The sequence below is a fragment of the Amphiprion ocellaris genome, chromosome 11, assembly GCF_022539595.1.
Source record: "Amphiprion ocellaris isolate individual 3 ecotype Okinawa chromosome 11, ASM2253959v1, whole genome shotgun sequence".
Lineage (NCBI taxonomy): Eukaryota > Metazoa > Chordata > Actinopteri > Pomacentridae > Amphiprion > Amphiprion ocellaris.
Window position 1 is genome coordinate 13,305,106 of NC_072776.1, and position 27,230 is coordinate 13,332,335.

The 27,230-nt window shown below is 38.8% G+C and overlaps 1 protein-coding gene across 15 annotated transcripts in view; it reads right to left on the minus strand.

Annotated features, from left to right (window-relative positions):
- map2 (microtubule-associated protein 2) overlaps window positions 1–27,230 on the minus strand; it is a 105,253-nt gene that overhangs the window by 57,910 nt on the left and 20,113 nt on the right. For 14 of the 15 annotated variants that reach the window (XM_055015450.1, XM_055015449.1, XM_055015452.1 and 11 more), the window contains exon 2: window positions 21,312–21,364. Coding sequence is in view for 10 of the 15 variants with exons in the window: in XM_055015445.1 (XP_054871420.1) it covers window positions 21,312–21,364 (53 nt within the window). In the remaining 5 variants the exon portion in view is untranslated. Of the gene's footprint in view, window positions 1–18,626; window positions 18,667–21,311; window positions 21,365–27,230 lie in introns of all 15 variants that reach the window. The other variant, XM_055015451.1, reaches the window with a different exon arrangement.

A 27,230-nucleotide genomic window follows, 5' to 3' on the forward strand; every position in this document is an offset into this window, starting at 1 on the left:
AATGTTCATAACGTTGACTCAAAACTTTCCCAAAATAGGTTAAAATAACAACTGGACATTTCAAACTTCTACAGGCAAGTTTGTATTTCAAAGCTCTGCTGGCTTCATATAGACTGTACATAATAAACTGGCAAAGGAATATAAATAGTCATAGCTACTCATCATCCATTGTAGCAATCATTTGCATATAACCTCCTACAGTTTGATACAACCATTTGTTGTTTGTGTACTGAAGCCAGACGGATGCATGGTGGAATAATTAATGACGGGCACACATAAATGGCCAAACATCATGGAATAATACTACCGACAGTGTATCTTCAGAAAGTATTCAGATCCCCTCACTTTTTGCACACTATTGTGTTGTGAATGTAGTTTTAAATGAATGTCTTTCACTTTTTTCTCTATTAATCTACACTCAATAATCTGTCATAGCAAAGCGAAAAAATGGTTTTAGACATTTTTAGAAAATGTATTCAAAATTCCAAACTCCCATGTACAAATGTTTTCACAAATGTTTTCACTCGCTTTGCTGTGGCAAAATCTGACCAAGTTGTTGTCAGATGCATCCCGTTTGCTTTACCAATCCCTGAGATGTGTCTAGAAGTTGAATAAGTCAACCTGTGGCAAACTGAATAAATTTGGCATAATTTAGAAATTACAACGGCTATGTATCTAAAGATCCTACAAGTCACACTAAAACCAAGACACGAAGTCCAAGGAAATCCATTTCTAATGCTTTAAATATTCCCAGGAGCACAGTTGCCCCAATAACTGTGAAAAGTAGGAAGTCTAAAACTACAAGGATTCTTCATAAAGTTGGTCCCTGGTAATCTCCCTGATCAAGTTGGTCCTTGGTCAGAGAGGTGACCAGAGACCCAACAGACCTTTGGAGAGAACCTGCCAAATACTGAACTATTTCAGCAAACCTCAAACACTATGTTTGGCAAACACCAGGCACTTCTCAAACTGTAGCTAACACCATTCTCTGCATTGCACTGCACTGCTTGTCACCAGTGGAGACAGAAAGACTGGTCAGATGTGATGGAAGAACGAATGCAGTTAAATACAGAGGGTCCTCAAAAAAAAAAAAAAAAAAAAACCTGCTCCAGAGTGTGCTCGGCCTGAGATTGGGGCTATGGTTCAAGTATTAGCATGACTGTGGCCCAGATCACACAGCCACAACACACTGGAGTGGTTTTCAACAAACAAAAATCCTGGGGCTACCAGGACCCAAGAACCCCTTCTTTAGATATGCTTATTATGTTTATTGCTATACTGTAAACTTTTTAATACTCTTTCTTATTGTGCCACTAACATCTGTTTTTTCTTGCACCATAACTTGGTCTTGTACCAGCATGATTTGGGACTTATTTCTTCTACCAGCTTGATTCGCACCTTATTTTCTTAAATGTAACATGTGTGAACTAATGGATACCTCAAAATTCCCCAAGAGGGTGAATAATGTCTGTTTGTCTGTTTGTCTGTCTGTCTGTTGCTACAAGTCTGACTGTTCTTGCGCCAAAGCCCAGATTTAAACCAACATCTGTGAAGAGATCTAAAGAAAGACAGTTCACAGACACTTCCCATCCAATCTGACAAGGTTTGACAGAATATTCCAAGAAAAATAAACTGCCCAAATACAGATGTGCAAAGACTTAAAACTGTAATGGCTGCCAAAGTAGCTCCTGCAAGGTTTCTAAAAATACGGTCATTGTCATTATGAGCTATTGGGTGTACATTAATAGAAACAAATGCAAATGTTATCAATTTGCGATGAAATGTACAAATTTATAATTGTGCATGAAATGTGCAAAAAAAAGGACAGGTCTGAATGTTTTCTGAAGCACGACAGATCTACAACATGACAAACTACGGTTTCAATTAAACCCCTAAATGACACACTTGTCAATCCTATAAACCCCACACATGCAGTGCTGAATCATTACAGAATCCATTTTAAGCTTAGTCTGTATTTTCGCTGCTTAGATACATATTGGAAATCTCTGCTGTTGCATTTCTAATCACAGCCACCAATACAATACCTTTGGTTACAGTACTATTGCAAACAAAAAGGAAATTAAATGTTTGGCAGAGACTATTTTATGACTACTGAGCCTAAATCTGGGTTATTATTAGGAGTACCTGCTGGCACAAATTTCACAAGTACCTGCAGGCTAAGAACAGTTACTCTGTTAGTCTACCAAAGTTAAAACTTGCTGATGGGCGACAGATACACGACCCTGTGCAGCATATAAAAGTACTCTATATTTCCCCTCAAGCTGCAAGGAGATCAGAAAAGTATTTTCAACTGCCTGCATGAGCGATTAAAGTGTTGCTTGCTTGCCAATATGTAAAATACTAACAGCCATACATGACATACATCAAGCAAGGGCTTTTAAGCGAACTAGTTTCAGGCACCCTAGCAGCTTAGTTGTGTACAAAGTTGGCGTACCAACACTGTGACAAGACACTGTGAGATATACAGATGCTTGTCTGTTGTTTACAGGTTTTCTTGAGTAGTGTCCAAAAAGTGTTTTTTTTTATCTTTAGTTTTGCCAGAGAGTGTAATCTAATTTTACCTCTTGCAATTCAAAGAGGCCAAGAAGAAGATTTTGATTGACAAATGTCTGTAGCCTCCATATGCAAACTCTTCTCATAATTACCTCTGTACATAGTCCAAAGCAATCACCCAATGCATGAACATGTGGAGCAGACAGTGTACACAGAGCTGATATTGGGATAGTAGAAAAAACTCATCTGAGAAATAACATTGGTGTTTTCATAATTTTCATGGTGACAAATAGTCCATGTACAGGCATTTATATGAGCTCCAAATTGGATAATGCTAGTTTTTGGTGTTGTTTTTGTAGCCAACAGATGATGACGACTAAATTGAAGAACTCTGCCATTTGTGGAAAAATGTTTCACTGTCCTGCAAAAAGTTGATAAGATCAAAACCACTTTCATACTTGTGTCAAAAATGAACCTAGAGTAAGCAGCTTAATTCAGCAAAAGAATGGAAGTAGAAGACAACATCTAACATTATATATATATAGAAAAAAATACCAAAGGTTTTCTTTACAAAACAGTAATACGACCTCACATTCAAAAGTATTCTGAAATATAAGCAAAGGTTGTGTGAATGAGTTTTAAAAACAGTGTAAATGTAAAATTAGCAATTGTACAAATTTTTGAATGCAATTGCTCATGTGCTGATGAACTCACCTAAATACGAAATTAAAGACGACCTTTATTCAAGGAAACTTTATCTTTTAATACCATCTAGAGTGTCATTTTATAACACCTTGCTCCCCAATTACTTGCATATCACACCTCAGTTTTGCTTTTGTGATTTCATAATTTAATTAACCTCTTAAAAGACTGTAAGAACTTATATTTTTCAACTAATTTGTACTTTAAATGATGACAGTGACTCACTGCCACCAGCTTGAATAACCAGTTTGTTTCCACCTCTATGGACACCTCAATAATAATTTTCTACTTTATAATATATAATAATAATCTATTAGCACAGAGTTTTCATTCTATTGAGGACTCCTGCTTTTCTTAAAGATCAAAGCTGTGTGAGTCAGCAGTGCCATGAGCTTTTTCTTCATAATATGACAAGAAATGTCTTGCATTCTTATATCACACTGAATAAAAAGAGAAAGGGGGAGTTCTGGAGGAGAGAAGCAACCAAGGGAAGCTTGCACACATGGGATTGTAATATACTTCAATTAAAAGTGCAGCAGTAGTCTGATAGTCAGTTTAAATGGCCATCAAGATACGAACAAAGCAGAGATTTTGAAGGGTAATCAAAACCAGGATAGTGCAGTGAATATACAAAATGTGTACTTCAATATATATATGGAATTTATTAATAACAAATTCCTCAATGTTGCAATAGGCTTCCTGTATTATTTTTTTTGAAAATTTTCATTTTGAATCATTGGATGGCCTTTTCTCTCATATTTAGATGTTTTCTGTTAAGCTGTTCAAAGTCAACACTAATACCTATACTATGGCAGCACAATCAGCATCCTACATCTTCTCCTCCTACTTCAGCAACATAACAATTACCTTGAGTCACCAAAAGAAACAAAAACAAATTAGCTTGACTGTGTGTCAAATGTATAAGGTGCTTTGACAAAACACAGGTATGTCAAAGTCTTTTTTTTGTTTTAAATGATTGTTTGACATAACTTTTAGCAATACACTTGCAAAAGCTCCTGAATCTTCAAACCTAAATGGATGGCTACAATTTTCAATGCACCAGATGTAGCAATGCGAGAATGTTATTCAAGTTTCCACTATTATCAAGCACCATCTTAACTCAGTTCATTCTGTTGTTATACTTGACAGAGAATAGAAGGAGCAGAGTGACTGAAATGAAATCAACGCCAGCCTGTTTGGCTAAAGAAACAAACCCGCAGAGCTTAGAAACCAACGATGTTTACAAAAGCTGAAGACACATTTTTTCTTCTTTGCCTTGGATCGACAACAGCTGAGGGTCACATGTGAGTCATACATCAGACAAGGACCTTGGACAGGCTTGTATGTTCTCTGTGAAAGGACGCAGGTTGGTTCCCACACAGCGCATATTAAACCAGGAGACAACACACCTCAGGCAGAAGGCACAGTTCTGCACCTCATTGTACTCTATGGTGCTATCTTTATTGCATTTATCACTTTTAGGTGCTACTTCTTGAGGGAAATAAGTTGCTTCCTAGAAAAACACAATAAACCATTTTTACAGGACTATAAACACATGTGGCATGAAAAGTCCATAAAAACCTAATCACCCAGTGATTGCTGTATAGCCTGAAAATTGATAACAAATTCTGTATAAAGAGGCTCATTGTGAGACGTGCCATGCCACCCTATATGATCAACCCATGTAACTTCAATTATGTATGGTCAAGAGTTTCCAATAAAAATGCAAATGAAATGCCTTGAAGTGAAATGACTCATAATTAATGGAAAGAGGGAAAAAAACGCATAAGAAAAGCCGTTGGTGGATGGCTTGAGTAGATAGAAATTTGAACTGTGGTGGCACAGCGTCAGACAGCAGAGACAGACCAGACCCAGGTCTGGTGAAGCTCTGGAGCGACGGGTAGCGTCTGGCAGCCACATTCACTCATTTGTCCGCTATGTCATTACAGTGTTTGCAAAGCATCGTGGGCCTAAATTATACTGTGTGCAGTCCTTTTCACTCTTACACCATGTACAGTGGATCTGTGGCTGCCAGGAACCTACTGTGTGAGGAGTTGTTCCAGGTGGCCAACCGTCAAAATGGAAAACAGACCAGTTTTATTTTTGATTTTATTTTCTTTATCATTACAGAGTGAGAAAACTCACAGAACTGACACACTTAAAACCTGGAAAGGGTTGGAACACGAAAACTATTGCCAACAGAAAGGTTTGACAATAAGTTTTGCTACTCTAAATGCCTCTAATTTCTAAAACTAAAACATGGCAATGGTGTATGAAAATACCTTGCTAATGCAGTGTATTTGAAATGAGGTATTACACTCTTAGGTGAACAATGCAACACCAACATCATACCACACCAACAGTCTTGCACTATTGAAAAAAGAAATCTAAATAAAGCTGCCAGGAATGGAAAGGAAACATTTGACAATAAAAGCTTCACTGGAAAAACGGTCAGATTAAAACAGACATATTTGCAGCATGGACGATACAAATAAAGTCTGACTTCACTTTGCTGGAATCAGTAACTTCTCACTTTCAGTAAACTCATGTATTTTGCTATCTTGTATCCCAGGTGAAAATGTTTTGGTAACGATACACCCTTCACTGTAATGACTCATTCAGACAGCTATTTCTATTCTTTCCTAGGTAACAACCTTCACTTTCTGATCCAATAGCAACAAATGTAAAATCATGACCTGCTGTTATACAAGAATTGTGCATCACTCAGCTGCAATCTGTGTAAAATGTAAGTCTATAGATGTTATTCTACATTTGGAAAAGCATATTATCAATATTGTTCATGTGTACCATATGGGAAATGAACAATATTCTTTTTCTTTGGCAATTCATTCATTTTAAAAACTGGCTATAAACAGTCCTTGGCACTGGATACAGTGTTGACAGATAAAGACACCTTTTGTTTAAGCATTTGTCGTCTAGTTATGAAAACATAAGTGTAACTGTGTACTGCAGAAAAGGGTCCGTCTTTATGTACAGTTCGACTGTTTTACAGTATGTGGATGATTACTTCACTAACCATTAAAAGACTGCATTAAATATGCCATTGGTCCTTGCTATTTGCTTTTCTAAGAACTCAGTATAAAATATGCAAAATCTAGTAGGTTATCAACATTGATTATTGTACTTACATTCCATTATATGTTCTACTGGGGTCATTTTGACATTCTCAGAAATTATGAAAATGACTGCCACTCATTCCACAGTTCCTTCAGCACAGAGCTGTGAGATGCCTTCATCAAGCATCGACAATACAACTGGGGTTCAAAAGAGCCTCATTTTTAAATTCCAGTTACATTTTTTACAGGAATGACTGCTGACACCATTATCATAAACAAAAGCTTGATCTTCCCATCTGGTCCTCAGTTAATACATTTATCTATTATACACATCTTTAATTTTAGCATTTTCTTTTACATAAAAAAGCATCTTCTGCTATGCAAGTTAATAATTTTGTACATATTTGAACAATATATCTTTGGTTAACTTCACTGTTGAAATGCCTAAATTGCAAAACTGTGGTATGTGCTTTATCTGTGGCCTCAGAGACAAATATTTATCTGAAATCTTGACAATCAAGTATACTGTGGCCATTTCCTTGGAGAAATACTCAATCTTGTTCACTTGTGATGATGATGATGATGATGATAAGCAATCTCAAATATCCGACAGTGTCACCTATGTGACATTATCAGTCAGTTGACAGTTGGCATTTGGGCCAGGCCTCCAGAACAATTCGAGATCACCACATGTTAGTGAAAGGGGAATACTGTCTTCTGAGATGACGAAGAAGCAGCAGACAAACAGTGCACAATGGCATTTTACATCAGGAAAAACATTATTCTTGTTTACAAAAAAGACTGGGTTTACTGTAATGCTGCACAAGCAATCAATCTCAAGTATGAGCTACCCTACCACAAATATTTCTGAGCATTGCCCCATCTGTATGTTATTACAGCTGCTCCTGTGGTTGTTTCCAGTATGCTAAAGGACAATAGCCTTGCTAGTGGTGCTTTCTTTTAGTTAGTCTTCCACATATCGCTCTTCCTGCGGAAAGGTTTTAACCGTCTGAACCCCAAAACCCACCAACAGGTTTGAAAGTCTCTCAAATCACACCATTTATCACAGAAACTGTGAAAACAGAAAGAATCATCACTTTTTCAACTTTCTAATAACTAATAACTCATCTGTAATGTGCCGTTCCATTGAGAACATAATCAGACAGTCCTTAAACTACTCACCTATAATATACCACTTCATCAATTGTTTACAGTTTTTTTTGATATTTTGTTGATAATTCATCAAAATCATTTTATTTTACATATTTTATTTAAAAATACTCCCAAAAATAAATATACGCTAACCAGATTCTGTAAAAACAAACAAAAAACACAGGAAGCCAATGATGACTCAGCTACAACCAACAGTTCCATTGCAAAAATACTGTGACTTTTTGTCTGAACTGCAGGCTGTGCTTACACAGGACAGACAAGAATTGAAAATGATTACAAGTGTACATTGTTAAATATCTATAGTATGTGGAGCCCCCTTTTTAACACCTTGGAAAAATGTTGCACGTTGATTCTAGGTATTTGTAGGTCACTTTTGTAAAATAAGTAATCAAAGAGGTACAGAGCACAGAGGTGCTGGACTTCATATTGGAGTGTAAAATGAGAATACACTAAGCTAAAGTAAGATAGGAGCAGAAAATGCCCACAGACTGATTGGGGTTCAGATGGTTAAAAAACAAAACTTTTTTAATCAGGGAAAAAAAACGGTTTATTTTTTTGGATATATTGCCCATCCCTATGAGGGAGATACCTAATGATACATTACTCTAATACACTAATAAAATATTGTTCTACATTTGTTGGGCTTCTTTAACCATTTCCCTGACTATCCAACAATAAATAGAGTATAAATTGCTCATTTGAATGCATACATTACACAAGGGCCATGCAAATAGGTGCTGTTGCTGAGAGAAAGGCCTGAACTCGCTTCCATTGATGAAAAGAAGACATTTGTCTGGCCACTTACTTGAAACCAGCATCCTACATGAATAGTAGAAAGTTTCTCAGTAAATGTTGACCAGACTTTTTTTACTTTTAGTTTGCTCAAACAGACAGATTTCCCAGGGGCTGCACTGAACACCTTCATTCTTACTGATTCTATCAAAAAAGAAAGCTTTCATTATACTCCCTTGCGGACATGCACATGGACAACTGTGGGAACTACAGATGTGTAGTTTTTATTCTTATATAACTACAGGCAGCTTCTACAACATTCTGCACTCCACTGGTAGCACAGTTTCCACACAGACAACAATTTAAAGCTGCACATTGATGTCCATAGAAAGATCTGTGGAGACCAAAGCAGATTTGGACAGATGACAAACTTCTTGTCACAGGGACCCTAGAAGACCCTCTCATATTCATGGGAAGTAAAATACTATTTTAATGGGGTCAACACTGAGTACAAATAAAACTAATGGTAGTAATCTCCTTGCGTTGTCCCATAGCAACATTTTCATGAGGTCTCCATGAAACCCATTTTAATCACTGTTTGTTCTAGGCACACCCAGTCCAATCTGCCAAATGCCTTCTCAACATCAAAGCTGAAACACATTTTGATGGTTCTGTTCTACCTGCGGCTGTTGGCTGTAGATACGCCTGTTTGTAACAGAGAAGAATTTTCTTTCATATCTCCCATGACCAAATGAGAAATAATTGCACATTAGTATCAGCATTATAATTTTAGTTGCAGAGTTTACTCCGTCAGTTCAAATGGCACTCTCTATAACAGACCGCATTTTATCATAACTGCTTATTTACACATCCAGCAGACACAGAAACTTCAGGTCTGACAATCCAAAATTATTTAAAAGTTAAGGTATAAAGCTATTTCACAAATGGCCAATTATTAGGCCCGTGATTTGAGTTACTTAACCAGAGCTCAACAAAACTCTATTCATAAAAGTGTAGCCCTAGTACTAACAAAGTGACATCGGCTTACTGTCCTCATAAACCCAAATAGAAAATGTAAAAGATTCATGCTTTAGTCAAACATATATGACCTATTTAACAACTACTGTACAAATATGATGCATATATAAAAACACACATATACACAAATACTAACACACACTCTAGTAACAAAGTATATAAGAGTTTTGGACACATCATTTTCAGCTACCCTCTCTGTCCCCAATGTGAAGGTTGCTTCTGCTTGTTTCTTATGCAACCTTGCACTTCTAAGACACACACACACACACACACACACACACACACACACACACACACACACACACACACACACACACACACACACACACACACACACACACACACACACACACACACACACACAGACTGATCACACTCTCTGATCTTGCAAACACACACACACTGATTAAACATACACACACACACAATGAAAGTGCTTTGTTCTGTCTCCTGGGACTGCACATCCAGCAGCCACCTGTCAGCCCATTTAGTGCAGTCTGCAGGGGGTGGTGGTGGTGGTGTGTGTGTGTGTGTGTGTGTGCGTGCGTGCGTGCGTGCGTGCGTGCGTGCGTGCGCGCGTGTGTGTGTGTTTCAAATGACCAAGCTTTTTCCTGCTTTGAAAATACAAGCAAGGACCTCCTGTATTGTGAATAGACCTGTGTGAGGAGTTCAAATATATGTGCTGATTTCTCAAGGAGTGAGAAGAAAAGATGCTTCCAGCTTTGGACTATTCAGCAATGCTGTAAAATTGAGTCCTAGAAGGTTTGATTGTGGATCATACGGTTATGTAAAGCTTTAATTTTTAATGAGTGTGTGCTCTGCAAACTAAGGCATTTACCCCAGCCTGTATGATGCTGCAATAAAACTCTCAAAAAACGTAGTGCCAACTACTTCCCTACCTCTGTGTAATGTGTAGGTACAGACTGCAGTGCATCCTGCATTCACACAACCTCAACCTACACTGAGGGAAGACCATTTTCCCAAGATTAATTATGGCATGCGTGGACCTTCAACTTCAATAGACGATAATCTACCCATTTATTTCAGGCTACCTCACTGTGTCCACATGATAGCTTGCAAAAAGCAATATTTAATGTAATTGATACCTAAAATGAAAAATCTGTGCTATTCAACACAATTTTCCCAGAGCTTAAGCTGCACAAAGTGATTATTCTTCTCTATTAGGCTCACATTTATCATCCCCCTCCTCATTAACCTGCTCTCCCTTGGAATCAGTGGGTGCTGTGATCTACTGGAAAGGCACAAATATGTGTGTGTGGGTGTGAATGCACACACCACACTTCTAGTTTTCTATCATTCTAAAAAGTTACCATTCAAAGTGTACAAACACAGCTGCCGTGTTTTAGATGCATGCGCACAATAAGGTACACAAGTGAAACACTGTTATCTAACGTCCGTATGTTAAGAGAATTTCAAGTGCAAGATGCAAATACAAATTACTTTGAAGAGAATACATTCTTTCCGAAAACAGACAGATTTCCCAGGGGCTGCACTGAACACCTTCATTCTTACTGATTCTATCAAAAAAGAAAGCTTTCATTATACTCCCTTGCGGACATGCACATGGACAACTGTGGGAACTACAGATGTGTAGTTTTTATTCTTATATAACTACAGGCAGCTTCTACAACATTCTGCACTCCACTGGTAGCACAGTTTCCACACAGACAACAATTTAAAGCTGCACATTGATGTCCATAGAAAGATCTGTGGAGACCAAAGCAGATTTGGACAGATGACAAACTTCTTGTCACAGGGACCCTAGAAGACCCTCTCATATTCATGGGAAGTAAAATACTATTTTAATGGGGTCAACACTGAGTACAAATAAAACTAATGGTAGTAATCTCCTTGCGTTGTCCCATAGCAACATTTTCATGAGGTCTCCATGAAACCCATTTTAATCACTGTTTGTTCTAGGCACACCCAGTCCAATCTGCCAAATGCCTTCTCAACATCAAAGCTGAAACACATTTTGATGGTTCTGTTCTACCTGCGGCTGTTGGCTGTAGATACGCCTGTTTGTAACAGAGAAGAATTTTCTTTCATATCTCCCATGACCAAATGAGAAATAATTGCACATTAGTATCAGCATTATAATTTTAGTTGCAGAGTTTACTCCGTCAGTTCAAATGGCACTCTCTATAACAGACCGCATTTTATCATAACTGCTTATTTACACATCCAGCAGACACAGAAACTTCAGGTCTGACAATCCAAAATTATTTAAAAGTTAAGGTATAAAGCTATTTCACAAATGGCCAATTATTAGGCCCGTGATTTGAGTTACTTAACCAGAGCTCAACAAAACTCTATTCATAAAAGTGTAGCCCTAGTACTAACGAAGTGACATCGGCTTACTGTCCTCATAAACCCAAATAGAAAATGTAAAAGATTCATGCTTTAGTCAAACATATATGACCTATTTAACAACTACTGTACAAATATGATGCATATATAAAAACACACATATACACAAATACTAACACACACTCTAGTAACAAAGTATATAAGAGTTTTGGACACATCATTTTCAGCTACCCTCTCTGTCCCCAATGTGAAGGTTGCTTCTGCTTGTTTCTTATGCAACCTTGCACTTCTAAGACACACACACACACACACACACACACACACACACACACACACACACACACACACACACACACACACACACACACACACACACACACACACAGACTGATCACACTCTCTGATCTTGCAAACACACACACACTGATTAAACATACACACACACACAATGAAAGTGCTTTGTTCTGTCTCCTGGGACTGCACATCCAGCAGCCACCTGTCAGCCCATTTAGTGCAGTCTGCAGGGGGTGGTGGTGGTGGTGTGTGTGTGTGTGTGTGTGCGTGCGTGCGTGCGTGCGTGCGTGCGTGCGTGCGCGCGTGTGTGTGTGTTTCAAATGACCAAGCTTTTTCCTGCTTTGAAAATACAAGCAAGGACCTCCTGTATTGTGAATAGACCTGTGTGAGGAGTTCAAATATATGTGCTGATTTCTCAAGGAGTGAGAAGAAAAGATGCTTCCAGCTTTGGACTATTCAGCAATGCTGTAAAATTGAGTCCTAGAAGGTTTGATTGTGGATCATACGGTTATGTAAAGCTTTAATTTTTAATGAGTGTGTGCTCTGCAAACTAAGGCATTTACCCCAGCCTGTATGATGCTGCAATAAAACTCTCAAAAAACGTAGTGCCAACTACTTCCCTACCTCTGTGTAATGTGTAGGTACAGACTGCAGTGCATCCTGCATTCACACAACCTCAACCTACACTGAGGGAAGACCATTTTCCCAAGATTAATTATGGCATGCGTGGACCTTCAACTTCAATAGACGATAATCTACCCATTTATTTCAGGCTACCTCACTGTGTCCACATGATAGCTTGCAAAAAGCAATATTTAATGTAATTGATACCTAAAATGAAAAATCTGTGCTATTCAACACAATTTTCCCAGAGCTTAAGCTGCACAAAGTGATTATTCTTCTCTATTAGGCTCACATTTATCATCCCCCTCCTCATTAACCTGCTCTCCCTTGGAATCAGTGGGTGCTGTGATCTACTGGAAAGGCACAAATATGTGTGTGTGGGTGTGAATGCACACACCACACTTCTAGTTTTCTATCATTCTAAAAAGTTACCATTCAAAGTGTACAAACACAGCTGCCGTGTTTTAGATGCATGCGCACAATAAGGTACACAAGTGAAACACTGTTATCTAACGTCCGTATGTTAAGAGAATTTCAAGTGCAAGATGCAAATACAAATTACTTTGAAGAGAATACATTCTTTCCGATATTTAATTTGAAAACAATTTGCCACCTCATCCACACCATTTGGCATTTTGGACGGAATTTTCCAAGGGATGACAGAAAGCACTCCTCCAGTGTTACAGTTTAGGGTTTGTGGCTAAAATCCTGTGTAGTGAAAGGAATGAATGACAGAACAGATATCTAATTTAAGCAGGGAATGAGCGGATTGTATGAGTATGAACTACTGTGTCTCTTTATGGTAAGGCAATCTCCACCCAGGCTTAGGAAAGTACTATTTAACTTTAGTTTCATTAATTTGGTCCATCAAACTTGGACAGTGAAGTCGAACAATAGAACATTACAGCATTTCTGTCCATTAATGATAACTGTCTGCAATTTAAAGGGCATTACTCAGTTCATACATTTTCCTATTGTAATTTCAGCTAATGCTCAAGACGAACAACTTGAATAAGATTATCGTGTAGGAAAAGGAAGTGAATGCAGTAAAAGCTCTTAAATTAGTTACCCTTTAATATTCTATTAACTGCAGTCTAGAGTGCGTGCATGTGATGACTAATCACATGCAGAGTGTAACTGTAGTGTATCCAAGTTATACAAAGAACAGTACGGCTATTTACTTATACATTATATGTTTAAGTTTGAGTGAGAAAACTTTTCTGTCAGAGTTTTCTGTCACGAGTTGTTGAAAAGATCAAGACCAGTCTCTTGTGTTAGAGCTAAATTTGAAGCTAGGGCCAGGGACTGTTAGCAAAAAAACTAATTTTCACATTGTACTATATAGAGCCTGAACCATTTATCAACCTGCAGAATTTATCAGTCCATTTACGCCTATCACAGATACAGCAGTATCAGCATAGGTACTGTATGATTTGAAAGATTCTTTTTAAAAGCATAATACAGAAAAAGAGGCTTGGGATGCATGAAAAGCGGTGTAATCACATAGTTTGTTGAGCAGGGTGTGTTCCGACACCATTGTTCGTGACACTCGCAGCAGCATATGCAAGCAAGCAGAGAAAACCAATCATTGTGCAAAGTAATGGGGTGTTTCCATGGTAAGCTGTTAACAAGTTTGTGAAACACATTGCAGTAAAGTTAAAAAAAACAATGTCCTCATCTTTTATTCTCCTGTGACAACCATCATGTCACTCGTGCTTATCATAATTGTTAGCTATATTACCTTACTAACAAACCATGTAGCCATGCTCATTGTTTGTCCGTTGAGTGGAGGCTAATGTGTTTGCATCAAAGGCCTTTCTCCCTACACACAATACATTAATGCGAGTCCAACTAATGTTAACGTTATATGTAAAAACTGCACAGCACTTACAGTTTCACATCCCTTTAAACCAGTGGTTCTCAATTTTTTTCTGTCGGGCTCCCCTTCTGAGGGCAAAAAAAAAAAAAAAGTGAATAAAAGTAAAAGTAATCGGAGTAGATGAGCCGAGTATGTGACATGATCAAGTACGCTGGTGTTCCGACTGCACATTAACGATGCGTTCTCTGGAGTCTGTACTTCTAAACTGTATTTGCGGCCAGCGCAAATACAGTTTATGGGCCAGTGAGAAACATGACCATAAAAGTGACTTAGATGTGAATGACACATTGTCTGCACTTTAACAGACTGATGAAGCCAGCAATGTCATGTACCTCGTGTCTAAAAAGATCTGTCTAAAGATGTACGCTGGATGACACTGACTGCACATTTGGAACTGCTGACCACTCTCTACTCCTCTCAGTGAAATCCTCATGGGAACAGCGTACGAAATCCGTGACCTTCCAAAACCCACATCGTTCATCTGAACAGGATATTGTATGACTGGGAGGCCATTGCAGTTACAGAGTAGTGCAGGTTGGTACAACATGTACTTAGTTCCTAATCAAATCTGATCAGAAATGTTTCGACAAGATGCTTTCCAAAACAGTGAATGCCAGATTCAGCATACAATATTCAAAGCTCTTTTGTGCTCAGTCTGTCAGCATAAAATCACAGACCAAGGGAAAGCTCTTGTGTGGCTTTCAGGTACGAACTGTTGCTTGCTTCCTGGGTATTAATAATGAAAACATGTTGCACGTTTTACAATTTTGGCAGTGTCATTTCTGTTGGAAGCATAAAGGGCTTGACTAAGACAATGACACAGATTTGCAAATATTTGTGTGTAGAATAACACAAAAAGAAAGACAATGACAGCAAAAGACAATAATTGGCAGTTGAATAGATGAGTGAAAGACAAAGAGATGCAAATATGTAGAGCAGATGTGATCAAGAAGAGAGAGAGATAAGGAAAGAAAGAAAAGAGTCTAGTCTGAGGAGTGGGGGAGTCTAGCCCATTACATCACTGCTGCAGTGGCTGACAATATGAACGATACTCTCCCTTCCCATGTTTCTCTTTGTCAACATATTGTTACAAACTGTCTTGGTCTCGTTAGCTTCACTACTGCTGCTATGGGTAGGGAATATTAATCATGAGCAGTATTAACATTTTGAAGTTTTAAATTTAACTACAGATAATCAAGAATAGACATCGAAATGTATTAATATTGCAAAATAGGTTATTATTGCTTTTCCAAAAGTGACTAATGTTTTCTATTCAGTTGGCCCTGTGGTTAAGATGCAGTTTCATTTCCATGTGCAAAACTAGTTAGTTCAATTCAAAAAGTAAATGATTTTTGTCTTTAAAAAAGCTTTGCTATAACTTCATTTTCCTCAGTGAAAATCAGACTACCACACTGGCCTCAGTTCAGATCAATAAACCGGTCCAACATAACTGACAACATCAGGGTATCTTCCAAACAAAATGAATTGGTGGACGTGGTTAGTTGTGGTTATAAAACAAACAAGGTTTAATTTCTATAATTATATAAAGAAAAAACCTGGGATGAACATGTGCAACATATTTCTGCCAGGTGTTAATAATACTAGAAAAAAATGGTGGTTCCACATGGTACATAGATGCTTTCCTGCTTACATTTCTAACTTGTTTCCATAGTGGTCTCCTTTTTGTGTTGTGTAAAAACACAGCCTGGAGTCCAACCAAAAAGGTGCTGAATTTTTGTTACATGTCTGTTGGTTGCAACTAAGTCATCTCATTTATGCCAAGGAGTGCAGAACTTTTTTAGTGTTTTTTTTTTTTAACAGTATCTGGTCAGTGCACATTCTATTTTTTGAAAATTATACATATAACTAGGGCTGCAACAACGAATCGATTAAATCGATAAAAATCGATTATTAAAATCGTTGGCAACGAATTTGATTATCGATTTATTGTGCCGCGCGATTCATGCGTCATTCGCCATGTCGTGGCGCCGTCTACTTCACCTGTAGAGCTTTGCCAATGCTGGTTGACTGAAATAAAGTTAAAAAAAAAAACAACAACTCCAACTGCAGAGCGAGTTGAACAGAGCGAGGTGGATGCAGAGTGGAAGAGTAAATTCAACAAATGAAACATGACTGGCATGGAGAAAACAGTTTGACCGAAGTCCTCATAAGTGTGGGAGCATTTCACGCTTCACAAAACAAAAAACATGCCGCGTGTCCACTACATGCGATTTTTCCACACGGCAACGCACGCATCTGAAAATCGCACAGACAGCGGGCGGTCACTAGCGTGCCACAACATTGTCACATGACCGAGCTTTCAGCTTGACAGTCCGGCAGACAAGTCGGATAAACACAGTGGATTCAGCAGCGGCGGGCCGCCATTCCTAAATCCTAGCCGCCACTCCTTCAAATTTCTTTTTTTTTTTTTTTATTGTCGCAAACACACCACCGCTGCATGTCTCCATCTTCACAGCAGAGTCCTGCACTGTGTCGGGTACTCGTCGAGTACTAAGGTAAACTACAGATAACTATCTTGCTCAGTATTTACTCTTTGATACGTCAGGTTAATACGACGTTGATGTCGCTAGAGCGTGGCCTTGAAAGTGACGTCACGTCAAGCACCCACGCAACAGGTCAGAGAGTCAAAGGAGTATCGTCTTGGAAAATAGAGCAGCGACTTACTGGAGAAAAGTTATTAGTTTAAGATAACTCATAATAGATGTTACAAGTTAAATAGACATTCACAAAATATTGATGAGCAGTAAACATTTCGTAACATATCGGAACCACTTATTTGGGCCCGGTGCAAACTCAGTGTCGCTAACATGAGTAAACTAATTGATAACATTAAGCTAATATCTACACACCATGATGTAACTGCTGACTGCGTTTTCAGATGAGCTTGTTCAAATCTTTTTATTTTTTTTTACATTCAGCCTTTAAAAAGCTATTTTCCATTAGACATTCAATAAATAGGCTGTACAAGGAAAATCTGCAGTCAAGTGTCATTTGTTTACTGACCACGGCTCCCCGGAGAGCCTGTCACTGCTGCTGAAAAAAAATCCTAGAGGAAACACTGCTTCACTACAATGGTCTTATTTGCTCTGTCAGTCCAAATTTTCTATTTCTGAATAAAGAGGTGGGAATTAAAAATGTGCTTTTTTTTAAATGCAATTAATCGAAAAAATAATCGACCGAATAATCAATTATTAAAATAATCGTTAGTTGCAGCCCTACATGTAACATGTAGAAATAGGAGCTTTGACGGAATGTCACAATTTAAAGCTTAGATTTGGTACATTTTTCTGATAGAATGGTTCATCATAGATTAGCAGTTCAAGGACTGTCAGTTTTGAAAATATAGTCCATAAAATGTCTCATAGGAGCAGAATGTTATACAAGGTTGGGAACGCTAAATTAAGTAAACTAGAGCTCTGAATCTTAGTTTCTTTTTATGTTGTTACTGCTGTTTTTAAGCCAGGGCTGTACAATGGCTTGGTGTTTAGTACTGTCGCCTTGCAGCTAGAAGATCCCTGGTTCACGTCCTGGCCTTCCTGGGATCTTTTTGCATGGAGTTTGCATGTTCTCCCTGAGCATGCATGGGTTTTCTCTGGAGACAATACAAAAACATACTCAGATTAATTGGTAACTTTAAACTGTCCATAGGTGTGAATGCAAGTGTAGCTTTGTACATGCATCCCTGCGATGGACTGATGACCGGTTCAGGGGGTCCTCTGCCTTCGCTGGGATAGTCTCCAGCCTCCACGTGACCCTAATGAGGATTAAGCGGTGACTCGATGGATGGATGGATGGATGGATGGATGGATGGATGGATGGATGGATGGATGTTTTAAAGCCTGACACTGCTTACATTTTTAAAGCAGTCCTGGTAAATAATATCTATTGATGTAAGTTTATAACTGTCACATTTATGTTCTTATGTTGTATGCTTACAGAAGCAGGTTTGATTCAAGGGGCTGAGAAAAAACAGTTTGACAACATAGATTCCTTTCAGTTTTTTACAGGGATGTAGACAGTCTCACCAAAGATTTCAGTCCAGGTCCTCAGGTCAAATAAAGTTAGATCTTTTAATAGAATACCAAGTAAACTTTAGTGCCCCAGTGTCCATGTGATTACATATAATAAGTAGTGCTGTATGAGTGTATACAGGATGACAGATATTTATAGAAGGTAATGTAATTTGTAAGTATATTAATTGATATCAGACAGTGAAAATATGTAAACAAAATGGAACATACCCTGGTCAAGATCACTTGCCTCTCTGGTTCAGCTAGCAGCCTATGTGGTGGAGGATGAGGAGAAAGGGAGAAAGGGAGAAAGGAGAAGCTAAACAAACAGGAGAAGGTCAAACAGACCTGCTGGGAAATGCCACTAACGTTTTGCCTCACGAGGACAGCAGGGGAGCGAGAGTCGGAGAGAAGGCTTACATGTTTTCACATCACATGCTCTCATTTTGTTAGAATGCACATGTTGCTATTGAATACTGAAAAACAGCCCCTGCTAAGTCATACTGATTGTGTGTGTGTGTGTGTGTGCGTGTGTGTGTGTGTGTGTGTGTGTGTGTGTGTGTGTTTAAAAGTGAAAGAGCAAGAGTCAGGGAAAGTGAGGAACACTGAGTATACACAGGAGCTGAACGATCAATATTGATTGTGTAGTTAAAAGCTGCCAGTGAATGCTGTCACCTGCAGCCACTTAGAATTCATAAAAAATTAAATATAAGGAAAGACTCATTGACATGTCAGTGATGAGAAGCTGCTTAGAGTTGAGGTTCAAATAAATAGGGAATTCATCAAGTATTCAGAACACTTCTCTTTTTAAACAAGCTACTGTAGTAGATTAAACTATAAACTGATGAAATTGACATTTTTGTCCATCAGTCTACACTCAATGACCTCTCATGACAAAGTGAAAACAGGCTTTAAGAAGTTTTTGTAAGATAACTAAATTTAAACCTGAAATCTTCTATTTATAGGAGTACTGAGACCCTTAACTTTGGACTTTGTAGAAGCCCTGGTGGCAATAATTACAGATGCACGATTGTTGTCTTGGCTGTGTACTTTGGGTGATTGTCATGCTAAAAGGTGAACCCTCGCCCCAGTGTCAGGTCGCGTGTACCCTGGAGCAGTTTTTCTTCAAAAACCTCTCTGTATTTGGCTGCATTCACTCTTTCCTCGATTTTGAGCAGTTTCCTAGTCCCTGCCACTGAGTAGGACACTCATAATGCTGCCACCACCATGCTTCACTGTCAAGATGGTGTTACCCAAGTGATGAGCATTGCCTTGTGTTCAAAAGTCATTCTTTAATATATCTGTCAAGTGAATTTGAAATTAACTTTTGACATGTTGCAAAATAGAAGAGAAGAGGCAAATTAGGCTCGTTCCCATTAAGTACTTTGGAGAGAATAAACTAGGCTGTGTAGTGTCAGAAGCAGGCAGCATACAGCAATAAACAGCGTAGTAGTAGCTAAAACTGGATGGAGAAAGGCTTCAGGAATTATTTACACTTGGCAAAGTTTGAATAACTCTTTCATGTCAACTGATATTGGCCATGTGTCATGATGTCCAGAGGCATGGACAACAAAAGAAGCATAAATAGCTGATCAGTCATATGCATTACATGTTTTCTATGCCAGAACTTACTTGGAAAAGGCATTTCCACCCTTCATTATACACATGATTTTTTTTTGACAAGTCAAAAACCACGCCAATCAAACTTAAAAATTTTTTTTTTGTTAAATTGGCAGAGTTTTAAAGAATTTTGCCATTTTCATTAATACCTCAACATGCACATTAAACACACCATGGGAACACAGCTATGAAGTACTAAAAGTTTTGCCCAAAAAAAGCTTAATCTTTGTGTTATCAAATCTAAAAATCTGTTCCAATGCCCTCAACATGCCCTAAACGCCATTGGCAAACAGGATGTCATATATCTTTTGTTCCAAAGTGTCCTACCTATAGTCACTACCAGAAAGGCCTGATTGACAGGGTGATGCACAGATGGTCGTCATTCCTTCTGTCTCTGCAGAAAACTACAGAGCTTAATGTTGTGGTAGATCAGTGTGTATACCAAAGCACATCACTTTCTAACACTTTGGATTAAAGCAACTCATATCTATGAAAAAGTGCATTAAGGTACAGTTCAGTGATTCATGTTTGATGTGTTGGTACTGACTTTAAAGCAAACTTTGGGTGCATCCGTCTGGATCACTGTGTTAAATGGCTGAGGTGAACTCAGTAAACTTCAGAGCCATTACTTACCAGCCAAATTATGCTACTTCAACCAAAAAAGGATACAAAGGCAAAAGATCTGTCGTTGAACTTTCTATGGATGGAGTGCAAGACAATTTGTACTTCAGAGATTCTTCGCAGATTGGTGACCAGACTTGACACCAGACATGAATTTTGACAACCAAAGTGAATCTACAGTGTCTCAATTAGCGGGGATAATGTGCCTTGCTAGTCTGCACCTGAAACACGTGAACGTGTTATTGCCCATGACAGTTACTGTCTGAGGTTGTCTAGACATGTCCACACACACAGACCAACAATACAGTTGCTTTCATACAAATGTTCTCAACAAAAAACACTGAGCCAGTGACAGATACAAATGCACAATACTATTTACGTTCTTAAATTCTTCAATAAAACCAAACATACACAAATTCACTACAAATACACAAACACACACGTCCCCTATAAGACAAGGTGACTTAGAAAGAGGGGTGACAAAAGAAAAATGCATGTGTTTTTTTCTGCTACCGGTCCAACAGTGAAACAACAACTGTGTCTATATGAAACCGGCACAGTGACGCAGCATCTTTGCAGCAGCACCCAAAGGCATATGCAGTGAAGGGAGAGAGGCAGACACAGAGAGTGAGATGACAAAACAAGGAGAGAGGAGGAGAGATTTAGAAGGCTCACCTGGCTAGATGAAATGTTGTCCGTGGCTCAGAAGAAGGGATAGCATCGGAGACCTGAAAGGATGAGAGAGGATAAGGGGGGAGAATAGTAGTGAGGAGGAGAAAAAGAGGGAGAGAGTGGGAGAGAGAGAGAAAGAGAGAGAGATTAGATTTGGCTGCCAGTACTTTGGGAGTGCAGTGGCAGGTGGCACGTCAGTTAACACGCACACACACCATCAGCATGTCTTAGGAACAGATGGAAGGGAAGGGGCAGAGGCAGAGGTGAGAAAATAGTGAGCAGCGACTGAGGGAGAGTATGACTAACAGTGGTTTCCAATCAACTGTGGATCCAAAGGAAGCCCTGTGCTCGCTGGTCACAGCACAAACGAGAGACAGCATGAAGTGACACTAAGGGGCCGAGAGCTTATCAGTGTGTGTGTTGCATGTGCACTGTCCATTCAACAGCGGCCACAAAGACCAACAGGTATCTCTACTTCCCCGCTGCTGTATCCTTCTCACTCTCCCACGCACACAGACACACACACATACAGCGAAGAGCCCCATGAAGTGATAAACACAACTTACAGCCCCATTTATCAGACACACAGCTGCAGACAAGAGCAGACAAACACTAATTGGCTTTGGTCTAACAGCCACAGTCTGAACATACTAGTACATGAACACACTATGGGCCGCTGTAGCTCAACAAGAGGGCAACTGGTTCATGTTGGTGTGCATACCGCTAACCTAATAACAAGCTACATAAATCGTCAATATAAAAACATTGTTACAAACATTTTCCAATATTCAGTCCCTACCAATAATCAATCTGGACAGCAAATTGACTTTTTCCTCATTACTGACCTGGGATAAAAGAGTCATGGGTCATTTATCTATCCATATATCAATTCTCTAGCTTGCAAATGCAACAATGTGAGCAGAGAAAGGAGCCCAGTAGTCTTGATAGCAATTTCCTTATCTATCCTTATAGATAGATCACTATAGTCTTTGATGAGATATTTGAGTCCCCTTAGTGTATCCTGAATCTCCCCTGAAGTCCTCTTACACCTTGCAAAACCACTTATCATGACGAACCAATTTATTGTGGGGGACCACGATTAATACAATATTCAAGAGCCACCACTTAAATGTCAACAAATGAAATCATCAATTGAGAAACCACTAAGTGAAACCTCATTCTGACAATCGAATCATTCCATTTTTGTTTAGTAGAACAGCGGACAAACTTTTATAAGCCTGTCCCAAAAGCACCTAATTACAAACTAGCTAATAGAAATAATAAAGAGAAATGGAAACAGATGGCAGCAAAGTACAGTGTCACTAGTTTGCTTGCTGCATTGATGGTCTCATCCACTGCACTGAATGCTGACAATGTCAGCTAAGCTGCTTTTAAACCAAATGTTGGTACAAACTTCTCCATTTCCATCCAGCATATTCGCCAATTCGGCAGACAGCAGTGTCAGGGGGCACACAGGAGAGATAGTATGACTGCACCATCAAAGATGAGATGAGCTGCACCATAATTTAAGTGGGTAAAACATGAGACGTGACACACTGAAGAAAAGAATCCATGTAATACCGTTGCATATTTGGAACTGAAGAAGCCTCCTGGATAAGAAGTAAAACATCTTTGAGAACCAAAAAATTAAAAAATGGAATCTCTCTATTTAAACCTCCACCCCCTCTCTGAAATGATTGCAAGAGAAATGCAATTGAATATGTATTTTACACTGCTGACTCAGTTAAATTGGAAAATATTGATTTAGCAAAGTCCTTTCATTGACTCAATCACCCTCTTGTGAACAGTCAGAGCATTCAACTGTGGAAAAAACTCATCTTGAATGCTTGAAATCTCATTCTTTAAGTAATTACACAGAGCAAAACATCATGCACACAACATGCAGTATACTCATAATTGCACAATTTATTTGATAGTACAATGCTGCCATTTCCCCTGCTACCTGAACTCCTTCTGCACCATGATGATGTAAAGAAATGTTATTCATTGTTGGGTGCTAGCTACAGGTTATCACAAATAATGTGCTTATACATTATGGCCCAAACATCAAATTACTGATCCATACTCTTGATTCATCCAGAGCACTTGAAAGATCTGTGTCCAATAAATGCAGGCGAATTGCAATTGGTGGAGATGAATCCTTATACCTGATCATCATTGATCATCATGATATTCTGTCCATGAATATAACAAAACGGGAAAGGGAAGGCATAATTCAGCTCCAAAGCCTGAGAATGTCCGAGTCAAAAAGCGAGAGCAGTGTTTAAACTCTTGGCATTGAGCGCACATGGACTGAATGGCTGAACAGCTTTCAGAATCAAAGCTGGGACTCTGTACTCCCACAGCACCTCCATCGGGAAGGTTTTGCTGATTGAAATCCTCATAAAAACATTGCTTTTTTTCATAAAACCCATCTAGGAATACTCCTGAATGAATTCTCAATAATCTCAGAGGGTAAAAAGCTGTTCCATTTTTCCTGGGGTGATTTAGGGAATTCATAATTCTCCTTCTAAAGTTTCACCAAGCTGGTGCAGTATTCCTTCTCACACCTTTTGGCATAAGCTTTCCCAGCAATCGGAAGGTGTGATTCTACAACTCACTGCCTCAGCTTATGAGTCCCAGGCAAACTGCTGCATAGTGCTGATGTAATGTGCATAATCACAATATCTTGTATAAAGAAAGTTCTACTAAGAAGCAGAAAAAGGCATTTTTAAAGGTCTAAGAAGTATGTATTCTAACATATTACACATCTGATTTCATGCATTTTTGCATTTGTATTGTACCAACAGGTTGCACAGGAATTCATCTTCATCTAAATATCCAGTGTTTCCTTGACAAAATTTTGTGAGGACCAACTAACTACACCTGGTTGAAACTGCAATGCCATAATTTCCAGAACAGTAATAGCATTCAGCTTAACCAGACTATTTCAGTAGGGCTGCAGTCTGAGGGTCACTCAGCTTTTGCAACAGCGCAACCAAACATCATTTGGCAACACATTTTAACTGCAGATCAAACTGAAGATGGCAAATGCAGTAACATCGGAGGCACATTGCAAAAACAAAGCGCAATTTTTATGAGCTAAAGCTGACACAAGATACTAAAGTCCAAAAGGACAAACAAAAACACTGGGAGCAGGTAAAGGCTTACAAAAGTGCAGGAGAGCTAACAAAACCATAAGTAGAAAACTCTCAGGACACGAAGCACAACAAAAAGGTTAAAAAAAGACCAAACAAGGTACACACCAGAAAAGCAGTAGGAATGGCACAAGGAAGACAGGAGATGAATACAGACAAACTAACAAAGGACAGATAGAGACATACACAGGGAATATGTGGGAACAAGAAGAAGTACAAGACAAGAAGAAAAATCGATTAATACAAACAAGGAAAGAGTATACCAATCAAAGAGAGACACTAGCTGCAGTCAAATAGTCTTAAAAATGTACATCCTATGTCTTTTCCTAAACAGTTTTGCTTAACATTGATGGAAAACGTCATGAGGTATGATGTGTGTAAATTCATGAGGACATTGAAAGAAAACCACGGTGCTAAGAAATTACAACTTCTCTTACACTAGGCTACGTAATCCTGTGACAGGAGACGCTGTTGATGTGGATGACACGTCACTTTCAACATTGCTCTGGCAAAGAATTATGGGATGGCAAGAATGGACCAGTGTATCCTGTGCTATAGGAGATCAGAAGGAAAGCGCTGTAGCATCTTTCCTCAGTATTTAGAGAACGCAACCAGCTCCTGTCATGACTGCCACTTAGACACTTCTGGTCAATAAGCGCCTTCCTCGGCAAAAAAAAAAAAACAACAACTTTTGGACCGTATCCACAGCCAGGGGAGGACAGGGGACACAGGAGGAAAGGAAAACATGGTGGTGAAACAGAAGATCAACAAGAGACACAAGAGCGACTCTTGTAACACTGAATTTGCTACTGTTGTTCTTGCAGCAGTAACAAGGTGTACTGTACTGGTCAAACGTACAAGTATGAAGACTGAGAACAAAATTATTGCTGCCTTGAAAATGTTCCATTTCACAAAGAACAATAACATTCTGTGTAGTGCGCTTGTGTCCAATATGTCTTGAAACTGAACTTTGTTGTTTGTCTTCTTACTGGTACCTATCGCTGAATACCTGTACAAACACAGCTACGTATGTTTATGGAGTTCAACACAATGTTATTTTCTGAACACAGCATGTCTCTGTGTGAAATGATGCTGAACTGGGTACTCTTTAAGGAGAAGGACAATAGGATCACAAGAAAGGCCACAGTTAGGCACAAGTATGAAGTCATTACCCACCTGGTGTAACAAACTGTGGTACCTCCTACCCCCTATTTTTGGAACCAACAATTAAATTCTGTCAAACTGACATGGACATGGTTCCTTACTGACTTGTATTTGTGATGCTAACTCCCCAATAGGGCTGAATAAATTAGGGAAAATAAATTTTTCTGACAGATATTATGTTTCGTTTTGTCACATATTTTCAGTCAAGCTTCAGCTCACTATGCACCCATCTTAAACATATGATAGAGCATTACCCCCATAAGATATCATCAAACTGTGAAAACTGTTTAAACTCTGGGTTTACATACTTTATGAAATGTATCCTAAATTGTAGTCTTTGTAATAGGTTAATTGCACTTTTTCACATCACGACACCGATTTCAAATCGAACTGTTCCCAATGCACAGTCAACCAATAAATTAGTGTGCCAGTCAAATCTGCCCTCCAGTAATTTATTCAGTGTCTGTCTTTGTTTCACAACTTCAGAATTTCACAACTTCACGAATGCCAGTCTGCATCTGGTCAAAATGAAGGCTCAACAGCTACATAGGAACACAACAGTTCTTTCCACTATCACACAATGTCTGACTGAATTTCCATCATCATTTAAAAGGTCCTGGAATCAGTCACAGAAGAAAAACTTGTTTTTTTAAGCTCAATGGGAAGCAGCACCAACAGGCTTTGGAATCTCTTTTTTTCAAAGGCTTTGTTTGACAAATAATTGGTATAAAAGCATGTCATTTTAATTTAACGTCTTGGAGTTGGATGATGTCGCTATTGGTCATATGAGCCACTATCAACACCACATGTTCTTCATGAGACAGAACAGTCTTTGGAGACCATCCAACACTTGGGACATTCTGACTTGGTGGTAATCCCTCTTCCTGTATCTGCTCTAACATTTACAGTTCCCTCCCAATGGGAACTCAATGGGTTGTCCTGCTCAGCTTTCTACTGGTCCTGCTGTTATTAACAAGAGCTGTTCTTAATCTGACCAAATGGTGTTTGACAAAGAAGCTGAACTCCACACATGACACACCTCAAGAACGTCAGAAAAAAGGATTTATGCAACATGAAAAGTTTAATTTTATCTGCAAGGAAAAGCCAAAAGGATGAGCAAACAACCAGGTGACACTGGATCTGCAGTCATGCAGCAGTGACACTGGTTTTGAAGAAGTAAAGTTTGGTCTCTGTAGTTTGGTTCTCTTGATTTGTGAAATGGCTCAGCATCAGCATCTGGAGCAAAGAGCCAAAGAATCCATTAGAATCAAGAGGGCACTAGTCCATTACCGCTCATCAATAACCCTGCATTGGAATGGATGATGTGGTGCATGCATTGTAACACTTCAGCATCGAGATTTTTTTTCTGCACTTTTGCCTCTTCACTTTGTACATTAATTAAAGTCAAATGATGTTTGAGCCAGTTGTAGTCTTATCGGCTCAAAATCAAAAATGAATGCACAGCAGTCACAGCAGGTGATTTAAGATGAACCAATTCCCTTTAAACGCTACAATCTAGCCCGTCTGTGCTCGCCACCACAGCAAAACCAAGACCACAGAGACAATCAGGGGTCGTCTTGGGGACTAAAATCAGCCACTA